The sequence below is a fragment of the Papaver somniferum genome, chromosome 10, assembly GCF_003573695.1.
Source record: "Papaver somniferum cultivar HN1 chromosome 10, ASM357369v1, whole genome shotgun sequence".
NCBI lineage: Eukaryota > Viridiplantae > Streptophyta > Magnoliopsida > Ranunculales > Papaveraceae > Papaver > Papaver somniferum.
Window position 1 is genome coordinate 86938144 of NC_039367.1, and position 12577 is coordinate 86950720.

Sequence of the window (12577 nt, forward strand, 5' to 3'; positions counted from 1 at the left end):
CCAAAATCTTTATTATTATGATCAAAAGAGGCATCCATGTTTATTTTCAGATTGCTAAAAGATGGTGGGCACCATTCAGGTGGATCCTTCATCTGCATATTATCCTGGTTTGAAACCTCTAGCATACATTGGTTTACCATATGAGAAATACGCAAACATATAATTCGACAGTTCAAGACTTTATTATTAAAAACCTTCGCGCCTCTGTTTTTCCAGATGTGTCAGGATATGCACATTAAGGTCGAAATCCATAACTAGTTGTCTTCAGAGCCTGTTTGGTTTGTAGTAAACCAACTCGATATCCAAGAGATTACTTCAATGTGATTGATCTGGACACCTGATATATTAATATTCACTGCCAGACATATTCTTCTAGCATGATCACAATCAACTAATAAATGTTGTAAAAATTCTACCTGTGACTCACAGAAAGGACATAGAGTTTTTGTGCCTGGCTTGTATCCACTAATTTTCAATCTAGTAGGCACTATGTTCTTCAAAAATTCCAAATGAATAATTTTACCTTGTGTGGCACTTTTGTTTTCCACAGCTTTTTCCAAACAACTTGTTGGACTTGCTGACTTGTATTATGAGTATTATGAGTTAAAATTTTGTAATCCAATTTAACAGTGAACTCACCAGTTCTATTTGGAGTCCTGATCATTATATCCTCCCCATATTGAGGTATGTGCATCTTGAGAACTAATTCAGCTATATCATGCGGAAAGAGGTTCCTAACTAATTATATGCTCCACCTTCTAGGATTTATGAGAATCGGGTCTGAGAATAAACAAATCTAGCTGGTTCTCTGTAATCTTCTCTTGGAACTGGAGGACTATCTAAACCCTAATCCATTTATCATACCTCACTAGAGCTTTTGTTCCGCTTCTTATTTCCCATTGGTAATACTTCCTTACTATTTCTAATCCTTTTTATATCCCCTGCCAGACCCAAGAGGAGTTATTATGTGGTTGTTGTAGATGCAGGAAATTACTGTGTGTAGCATATTTGTTCTTCATATTTATAACCCACTGACTATCAGGTTCTGTACACAAACGCCAGGCTAGTTTTGTAATCAGAGCTAAGTTACATTTCTCAAGATTACGGAAATCCAAATCACCATCTTCTTTAGCCACACATAAGGAATCCCAAGAAATAAAGTTTATTCCTTTGTTTCCTTTACGTCCCCACCAGAAATTTCTTTGTAGAGAGTCTAGCTGCTTCAAGGTAGTTTTTGGAATTTTGAAATTGCTCATGTAGTGTGCAGGTATGGAATTCAAAACTGTTTTAATCAAATTAGTCCTTGCTGCTTGATTAAGAGTTTTGGATTTCCATCCTTGAAAATGGTTTCCATAAGCTTCTTTAATAGAGTTAAACGAAGAAGTTTTAGATTTTACAAGAAGTATAGGGAGACCTATGTATTTATCCGATGAACATAATTTCTTAACTCCTAATTTATGCACAATTTCTAATTTAACTTCCTTGGTAACATCTCCACAGATGAATGCATAGGATTTGGAGTAGTTGATCATCTGGCCAGATAAGCTTCCAAAATTTTGTAAGATTTCCTTAATATGTTGAAGACCAGCATTTGATGCTTGAAAGAATAATAAATAATCGTCTGCAAATAATAGATGGTTTATAGGTGTTGATGATTGAGATGTACTGATACCCTGAATTTTGTATGATGCTTGAGCTACCTCCAAAGACTTTGATAGGTATTCAATAGAGAGAATGAAAAGATAGGGATACAATGGGTCTCCCTGTCTTAACCCTCTTGTTGGGTAGTAAGATTTACATGGACTACCATTCAGACGTATGGAAATCGAAGTTGTCGAAATACATTGTTGAATTATTTGTCGCCAATCTTCAGTGAAACCCAAATGAAGAAGCATTTTATCTATGAAGTTCCATTCTAATTTATCGAATGCTTTCGACATGTCCAATTTAAGTGCCACCAAAGGAGTTTTCTTCTTAGATTTCTTCATTGAGTGGATTAACTCATGCGCCAAGATAATGTTATCATTGATCAGTCTTTTAGGGACATAAGCCACCTGTGTTGGTGAAATAATTTTGTCCATTAGAGACTTCATTCTAATGACAATTAACTTGGATATGATTTTATATGAACAGTTGCATAGACCAATTGGTCTATAGTCTGAAGAAGTAGCTGGGTGTTGAGTTTTTGGAATCAGACAGATAATTGTTTGATTAATAGAAGCCGACATTGTTTTTTTTATGAAGAACTTATGAACCATATGATTAATATCATCTCCCACCACATGCCATTGGGATTGATTAAACCCTGTAGGGCAGCCGTCTTGTCCAGGAGATGACCAGCTAGATATACTCATTAGAGTGTTGTAAACTTCTTGTTTGTCTGGAACAACGAACAATTTTTCATTATCTTCTTGAGATACAATTCTTTGAATAATATCAAAAGAAGATTGTTGAAAATTTGGTACTGTAGATGTAGCAATGGCTGAAAAGTGATGAGTGAATTGATTTTCTATATCCTATCTATTGTGATACCATCTACCTGAAGAATCCCTTAGAGCTGTAATATTATTTCGGGATCGCCTCCAATTGGCTTTGGTATGAAAATAAGCCGTTTTGTTATCTTCATCTCGGACCCAACGATCTCCAGATTTTTGTTGCCAAAACTCTGATTATATTTTTTCCCAATGTTTCAAACTATCTATAGTTTCCTGTATTTGACAACTAGTGATAGAACTGTAGGGCAAAGATTGAAGGTGAGACAAATGGCTTTGATGATACTTCAAATGCTCTCCTATCTTCCCAAAATCCTCTCTGTTCCATCTTGCTAATTCTTTCCTTGTATGATTAATTTTTTCATTAAAGCTTAACTTTGAGTCTTGAGAATTCCATGAGTTAATTATAGTATTCATACAAGCTGAATCTCTTAACCAACATTTATAGAATTTCCAGGATCTTTTAGGTTTAGGATGATGACCCTCATTATAAAGAAGTATAGGGAAATGATCTGAAGCTTTGAAAGGTAAATGATGTAGCTTAGAATTAGGATATTGCATCTGCCATGACGCATTATGAAGTGCAAAATCAATTCTAGCCCTTCTGTAACCTTTAACCACTTTTCTATTAGACCATGTATAATTAGAGCCAATAAATCCCAAATCCATTAAACCAGCTGAGTCTATGACATTCTTGACCAAATTATCCAAAGAATTGCTATCAGAATTCTGTCCTTTGTTATGAAGATGGTTGGGATTGTAATTTTTTCAAGTCTGCATTAGATGATCCATACACACAGGATAACATCCATTCCTCCTTAGATGGGTTTGATTGAATTAACAAATGGATCATATTATCAGCACTGCAAACCAGTTCACAAGGGAATCCATTTTTCCAAAGAACAACTAGACCTCCTGAAAGACCTTATAAGCTAACATACCAAGCATTAGGGTAAGAGTATCTCTTAGAAAATAATTTATCTTTTTCACTACTAATTTTGATTTCCGACATAAATATTAGATCAGGGTCATGTTTCTTACTAATTTCACTTAGATAATCTCTAGTGCCCTTAGCAGCATAACCCTGAACATTCCAAGCTAGAAATTTCATTTTCAAACAATTATGAAAATAAGATTGCAAATTTAAACTAGAATAAACAAAGAAGAAGGAAGATTTAACAAGTAAGAAATTAGAATCTTGAGTATGAAAGTTGAAAAATACCTGATGAGCCACCCTTGGAGCTTTGGCTCTGAGAGATCTTGCGTAGTTTTGTTCTGACACTGTTCCATGATAAGATTGATGAGAATTAGGAGTCGGTGAATGATCATCTAAAATCACACGGATATTTCCAGCTGTTGAATTGTTGGATTTAGAGTGGTAGCTTCTCTGATTCATTTCAAAGTGTCGAAAAAGAAATCTAAACTCACATGGATATTTTCAGCTGTTGAATTGTTGGAGCTAGAGGGTTGGTAGCTTGTCTGATTCATTTCAAAGTGTCGAAAAAGAGATTGAATTGGTTCCTTAAAAACACTAGGATTGAATTGGAAAGTTTTCATTTTTAAGCACATGAAAGGAAAGTGAAATATGTGACCGTGTAAACCGGTTTACTATCTCCACCATCTATATCTATAACTTAATGACAGGTGTAAACTTAATGATAGGTGTAATAATAATCGACCATTGCAGGTCATAAAGAGCATGATGTATTAAAATAAAATAACAATCAACTTTAAAGTCTCCAAAAAAAGGGTGAAGAAACCCTAAAAAAATTTCAGTCTCCAAGAAGGATGAATAATATACTCTGTGTAAAAACTTGTGCTAATAATTATTAGCAATAACTCCTAAAATTAACTGATAATATTCTCTAAGGACCATTCCTATACACATGCCAAAACCTGATATTTGGCATATATGCACCCACTATGGATATATCAAACTGCCAAACTCATATGTCTATACGCCAGCCCTGGCATATAGGCATACACGACAGAGTTTTTACTGGGCGATAGAGACTCCATCGCTCGATGGTCTTTTCATCGAGCGATGGTCAGACCATCTCCAACGATAGTCAGACTATCTCCAAGTAATTATATATATAACATAAAATGGGTCGTTTGTCCAAATATTTTTAAAACATGGTTCAAATGGACGAGTAAAAATTATTATGGATGAAATGGATTCATCCTGACTTACACTTAAAAAATAGCAAGGATGAAACTGGATGCATCCTGATGTAAATTAAAAATAAGAAAAAGTATTTAAAAATGGGTACGATGAAACTGTTTACATCCTGGCTATTTTTACATTTTTCTCCATTTAAACAGTATCAAAATCTAAATTTTCTTTTCACCCAGGAATTGTTGATTTTGGTCTTTTTAACCAATTTTGTGTATATATAATCTCTCCTTCTCTCCTACTATTTCACTTTTCTAATATATTTTTATATCTATAGGGTCCCACTTAATATATTATAATACTAAACTTTTTATAAATACCCTACCACACAAATATAAATATATATTTTATTCATTAGGATCCCACTCAACACAATTAATATATGCTTTTAATCAAATTTTCCATATCTATCATAGTGGGCAAACTTATTTGCCATGCCACATGGCATGCCAAACTGCATTTTTTTGGCATGTGCATGGGAATAGGCCTAAGATATCACCTAAATCACTAGATGACAACCCAATATCTTTATTAAGAGATACTCCTTCTTTTGGGGGAAAGAGAGATATACTTGATCAAAGAAAAAACCTAGTAGGTTGTATCGCCCATTGATGTGGTCGTCTGCACGTCAAAATTATTATTCTTTCTACTACTTATAATTTTATATGAAGCAAGGATAAGAAATGATCGTTCTCACAAATCGGTCAATGTTGTTATTTATATCGATATCCTATATATAAGAACGCGCGATTGGAGGATATTAAAACTAATTGGTGGATATAAATTACTTCCCCTAACCAATAGTATTTTTTAAGGGATGTTTTTGGAGGTGAAAATACGAAACTACCCTTTAAAACAATAAAAGTTAAATCAAACATAAAACCCTACTCCCTTTTAAATTCGAAACATTTCTCACTCCCTTTCAAATTCCCTTCTCCTTCTCTGTCGGCTCCTTACTTTGATCTTTTTTTTTTTTTTTACATTCGGTAGGGAAGAAGGTGAGACAAACGGCTTTGATGATACTTCAAATGCTCTCCTATCTTCCCAAAATCCTCTCTGTTCCATCTTGCTAATTCTTTCCTTGTATGATTAATTTTTTCATTAAAGCTTAAGTTTGAGTCTTGAGAATTCCATGAGTTAATTATAGTTTTCAGACAAGCTGGATCTCTTAACCAATATTTATAGAATTTCCAGGCTCTTTTAGGTTTAGGATGATGACCCTCACTATAAAGAAGTATAGGGCAATGATCTGAAGCTCTGAAAGGTAAATGATGTAGCTTAGAAATAGGATACTGCATCTTCCATAACACATTATGAAGTGAAAAATCAATTCTAGCCCTTCTGTAACCTTTACCCTATGTTCTATTAGACCATGTATAATTAGAGCCAATAAATCCCAAATCCATTAAACCAGCTGAGTCTATGACATTCTTGACCCAATTATCCAAAGAATTGTTATTAGAACTCTGTCCTTTGTTATGAAGATGGACATTAAGATCTCCCAGAACCATCCATGGTTGAAAAACATTATCACTGAGATCTTTTAAGAAGTCCCATTGTAATTTTTTCAAGTCCGCATGAGATGATCCATACACACAAGATAACATCCATTCCTCCTTAGATGTGTTTGATTGAATTAACAAATGGATCATATTATCAGCACTGCAAACCAGTTCACAAGGGAATCCATTTTTCCAAAGAACAACTAGACCTCCTGAAAGATCTTCTGAGCTAACATACCAATCATTAGGGTAAGAGTATCTCTGAGAAAATAATTTAGCTTTTTCGCTACTAGTTTTGGTTTCCGACATAAATATTAGATCAAGGTCATGTTTCTTAATAATTTCACTTAGATAATCTCTAGTGCCCTTAGCAGCATAACCCTGAACGTTCCAAGCTAGAAATTTCATTTTCAAACAATTATGAAAATAAGATTGCAAATTTAAACTAGAATAAACAGAGAAGAAGGAAGATTTAACAAGTAAGAAATTAGAATCTTGAGTATGAAAGTTGAAAAATACCTGATGAGCCACACTTGGAGCTTTGCCTCTGAGAGATCTTGCGTAGTTTTGTTCTGACACTGTTCCATGATAAGATTGATGAGAATTATGAGTTGGTGAATGATCATCTAAACTCACACGGATATTTCCTGCTGTTGAATTGTTGGATCTAAAGGGTGGTAGCTTGTATGATTCATTTCAAAGTGTCGAAAAAGAAATCTAAACTCACATGGGTATTTCCAGTTGTTGAATTGTTGGAGCTAGAGGGTTGGTAGCTTGTCTGATTCATTTCAAAGTGTCGAAAAAGAGATTGAATTGGAAAGTTTTTATTTTTAAGCACATGAAAGGAAAGTGAAATATGTGACCGTGTAAGCCGGTTTACTATCTCCACCATCTATATATATAACTTTATGACAGGTGTAAACTTAATGACAGGTGTAATAATAATAGACCATTGCAAGTCATAAAGAGCATGATGTATTAAATTAAAATAACAATCAACTTTAAAATTTCCAGAAAAAGGGTGAAGAATCCCTAAAAAAATTCAATCTCCAAGAAGGGTGAATAATATACTCTGTGTAAAAACGTGTGCTAATAATTAGTAGCAATAACTCCTAAAATTAACTGATAATATTTTCTAAGGCCTATTCCTATACACATGCAAAAACCTGATATTTGGAATATATGCACCAACTATGGATATACCAAACTGCCAATCTCATATGTTTATATGCCAGAACTGGCATATAGGCATACACGACATAGTTTTTAGAGACTCCATCGCTCGATGGCATACACGACAGAGTTTTTATTGGGCGATAGAGCCTCCATCGCTCTATGGTCTTTTCATCGAGCGATAGTAAGACCATCTCCAACGATAGTCAGACTATCTCCAAGTAATTATATATATAACGGGAAATGGGTCGTTTGTCCAAATATTTTTAAAACATGGTTCAAATGGACGAGTAAAAATTATTATGGGTGAAATGGATACATCCTGACTTAAACTTAAAAAATAGCAAGGATGAAACTGGATGCATCCTGATGTAAATTAAAAATAAGAAAAAGTATTTAAAAATGGGTACGATGTAACTGTTTACATCCTGGCTATTTTTACATTTTTCTCCATTTAAACAGTATCAAAATCTAAATTTTCTTTTCACCCAGGAATTGTTGATTTTGGTCTTTTTAACCAATTTTGTGTATATATAATCTCTCCTTCTCTCCTACTATTTCACTTTTCTAATATATTTTTATATCTATAGGGTCCCACTTAATATATTATAATACTAAATCTTTTATAAATACCCTACCACACAAATATAAATATATATTTTATTCATTAGGGTCCCACTCAACACAGTTAAATATATGCTTTTAATCAAATTTTCCATATCTATCATAGTGGGCAAACTTATTTGCCATGCCACATGGCATGCCAAACTGCATTTTTTTTGGCATGTGTATAGGAATAGGCCTAAGATATCACCTAAATCACTAGATGACAACCCAGTATCTTTATTAAGAGATACTCCTTCTTTTGGGGGAAAGAGAGATATACTCGATCAAAGAAAAAACCTAGTAGGTTGTATCGCCCATTGATGTGGTCGTCTGCACGTCAAAATTATTATTCTTTCTACTACTTATAATTTTATATGAAGCAAGGATAAGAAATGATCGTTCTCACAAATCGGTCCAGGTTTGTTATTTATATCGATATCCTATTTATAAGAACGCGCGATTGGGGATATTAAAACTAATTGGGGGATATAAATTACTTCCCCTAACCAATAATGTTTGTTAAGGGATGTTTTTGGAGGCAAAAATACGAAACTACCCTTTAAAACAATAAAAGTTAAATCAAACATAAAACCCTACTCCCTTTTAAATTAAAAACATTTCTCACTCCCTTTCAAATTCCCTTCTCCTTCTCTGCCGGCTCCTTACTTTGATTTTTTTTTATTTATATTCGGTAAGGATGAAGGTGAGACAAACGACTTTGATGATACTTCAAATGCTCTCCTATCTTCCGAAAATCCTCTCTGTTCCATCTTGCTAATTCTTTCCTTGTATGATTAATTTTTTCATTAAATCTTAAGTTTGAGTCTTGAGAATTCCATGAGTTAATTATAGTGTTCAGACAAGCTGAATCTCTTAACCACCATTTATATAATTTACAGGCTCTTTTAGGTCTAGGATGATGACCCTCACTATAAAGAAGTATAGGGCAATGATATGAAGCTCTGAAAGGTAAATGATGTAGCTTAGAATTAGGATATTGCATCTGCCATAATGCATTATGAAGTGCAAAATCAATTCTAGCCCTTCTGTAACCTTTACCCTATGTTCTATTAGACCATGTATAATTAGAGCCAATAAATCCCAAATCCATTAAACCAGCTGAGTCTATGACATTCTTGACCCAATTATCCAAAGATTTGCTATTATAACTCTGTCCTTTGTTATGAAGATGGACATTAAGATCTCCCAGAACCATCCATGGTTGAAAAACATTATCACTGAGATCTTTTGAGAAGTCCCATTGTAATTTTTTCAAGTCCGCATGAGATGATCCATACAAACAGGATAACATCCATTCCTCCTTAGATGGGTTTGATTGAATTAACAAATGGATCATATTATCAGCACTGCAAACCAGCTCACAAGGGAATCCATTTTTCCAAAGAACAACTAGACCTCCTGAAAGACCTTCTGAGCTAACATACCAAGCATTAGGGTAAGAGTATCTCTGAGAAGATAATTTAGCTTTTCCACTACTAATTTTGGTTTCCGACATAAATATTAGATCAGGGTCATGTTTCTTAATAATTTCACTTAGATAATCTCTAGTGCCCTTAGCAGCATAACCCTGAACGTTCCAAGCTAGAAATTTCATTTTCAAACAATTATGAAAAAAAGATTGCAAATTTGAACTAGAATAAACCAAGAAGAAGGAAGATTTAACAAGTAAGAAATTAGAATCTTGAGTATGAAAGTTGAAAAATACCTGATGAGCCACACTTGGAGCTTTGCCTCTGAGAGATCTTGCGTAGTTTTGTTCTGACACTGTTCCATGATAAGATTGATGAGAATTAGGAGTTGGTGAATGATCATCTAAACTCACACGGATATTTCCAGCTGTTGAATTGTTGGAGCTAGAGGGTTGGTAGCTTGTCTTATTCATTTCAAAGTGTCGAAAAAGAAATCTAAACTCACATGGATATTTCCAGCTGTTGAATTGTTGGAGCTAGAGGGTTGGTAGCTTGTCTGATTCATTTCAAAGTTTCGAAAAAGAGATTGAATTGGTTCCTTAAAAACACTAGGATTGAATTGGAAAGTTTTTATTTTTAAGCACATGAAATGAAAGTGAAATATGTGACCGTGTAAACCTCCACCATCTATATCTATAACTTAATGACAGGTGTAATAATAATCGACCATTGCAGGTCATAAAGAGCATGATGTATTAAATTAAAATAACAATCAACTTTAAAGTTTCCAAAAAAAAGGGTGAAGAAACCCTAAAAAAATTTCAATCTCCAAGAAGGGTGAATAATATACTCTGTGTAAAAACTTGTGCTAATAATTAGTAGCAATAATTCCTAAAATTAACTGATAATATTCTCTAAGGCCTATTCCTATACACATCCCAAAACCTGATATTTGGCATATATGCACCCACTATGGATATACCAAACTGCCAAACTCATATGTCTATATGCCAATCCTGGCATATAGGCATACACGACAGAGTTTTTATTGGGCGATAGAGACTCCATCGCTCGATGGTCTTTTCATCGAGCGATGGTCATACCATCTCCAACGATAGTCAGACTATCTCCAAGTAATTATATATATAACATAAAATGGGTCGTTTGTCCAAATATTTTTAAAACATGGTTCAAATGGACGAGTAAAAATTATTATGGGTGAAATGGATTCATCCTGACTTAAACTTAAAAAATAGCAAGGATGAAATTGGATGCATCCTGATGTAAATTAAAAATAAGAAAAAGTATTTAAAAATGGGTACGATGAAACTGTTTACATCCTGGCTATTTTTACATTTTTCTCCATTTAAACAGTATCAAAATCTAAATTTTCTTTTCACCCAGGAATTGTTGATTTTGGTCTTTTTAACCAATTTTGTGTATATATAATCTCTCCTTCTCTCCTACTATTTCACTTTTCTAATATATTTTTATATCTATAGGGTCCCACTTAATATATTATAATACTAAACTTTTTATAAATACCCTACCACACAAATATAAATATATATTTTATTCATTAAGGTCCCACTCAACACAATTAAATATATGCTTTTAATCAAATTTGCCATATCTATCATAGTGGGCAAACTTATTTTCCATGCCACATGGCATGCCAAACTGCATTTTTTTGTCATGTGCATAGGAATAGGCCTAAGATATCACCTAAATCACTAGATGACAACCCAATATCTTTATTAAGAGATACTCCTTCTTTTGGGGGAAAGAGAGATATACTCGATCAAAGAAAAAACCTAGTAGGTTGTATCGCCCATTGATGTGGTCGTCTGCACGTCAAAATTATCATTCTTTCTACTACTTATAATTTTATATGAAGCAAGGATAAGAAATGATCGTTCTCACAAATCGATCTAGGTTGTTATTTAAATCGATATCCTATATATAAGAACGCGCGATTGAGGATATTAAAACTAATTGGGGGATATAAATTACTTCCCCTAACCAATAGTGTTTGTTAAGGGGTGTTTTTGGAGGCGAAAATACGAAACTACCCTTTAAAACAATAAAAGTTAAATCAAACATAAAACCCTACTCCCTTTTAAATTCGAAACATTTCTCACTCCCTTTCAAATTCCCTTCTCCTTCTCTGCCGACTCCTTACTTTGATTTTTTTTTTTTTTACATTCGGTAGGGATAAAGGTGAGACAAACGACTTTGATGATACTTCAAATGCTCTCCTATCTCCCCAAAATCCTCTCTATTCCATCTTGATAATTCTTTCCTTATATGATTAATTTTTTCATTAAAGCTTAAGTTTGAGTCTTGAGAATTCCATGAGTTAATTATAGTATTCAGACAAGATGAATCTCTTAACCAACATTTATAGAATTTCCAGGCTCTTTTAGGTTTAGGATGATGACCCTCACTATAAAGAAGTATAGGGAAATGATCCGAAGCTCTGAAAGGTAAATGATGTAGCTTAGAATTAGGATACTGCATCTTCCATAACGCATTATGAAGTGCAAAATCAATTCTAGCCCTTCTGTAACCTTTACCCTCTGTTCTATTAGACCATGTATAATTAGAGCCAATAAATCCCAAATCCATTAAACCAGCTGAATCTATGACATTCTTGACCCAATTATCCAAAGAATTTCTATTAGAACTCTGTCCTTTGTTATGAAGATGGACATTAAGATCTCCAAGAACCATCCATGGTTGAAAAACATTATCACTGAGATCTTTTAAGAAGTCCCATTGTAATTTTTTCAAGTCCGCATGAGATTATCCATACACACAGGATAACATTCATTCTTCCTTAGATGAGTTTGATTGAATTAACAAATGGATCATATTATCAGCACTGCAAACCAGTTCACAAGGGAATCCATTTTTCCAAAGAACAATTAGACCTCCTGAAAGACCTTCTGAGCTAACATACCAAGCATTAGGGTAAGAGTATCTCTGAGAAAATAATTTATCTTTTTCACTACTAATTTTGGTTTCCGACATAAATATTAGATCAGGGTCATGTTTCTTAATAATTTCACTTAGATAATCTCTAGTGCCCTTAGCAGCATAACCCTGAATGTTCCAAGCTAGAAATTTCATTTTCAAACAATTATGAAAATAAGATTGCAAATTTAAACTAGAATAAACAAAGAAGAAGGAAGATTT

The 12577-nt window shown here is 33.7% G+C and overlaps 1 protein-coding gene across 1 annotated transcript; it reads right to left on the reverse strand.

Moving 5' to 3' along the window:
- Positions 1–11578: 11578 nt before the first annotated feature.
- LOC113315873 lies at positions 11579–12112 on the reverse strand. Its single transcript, XM_026564117.1, has one exon. It carries the CDS (start codon positions 12110–12112, stop codon positions 11579–11581), a length of 534 nt encoding a protein of 177 aa, XP_026419902.1.
- Positions 12113–12577: the final 465 nt, after the last annotated feature.

Coding starts and splice junctions, on each gene's coding strand:
- LOC113315873 (XM_026564117.1), bottom strand. CDS start 12,112: ATGGTTCTTGGAGATCTTAATGTCCATCTTCATAACAAAGGACAGAGT.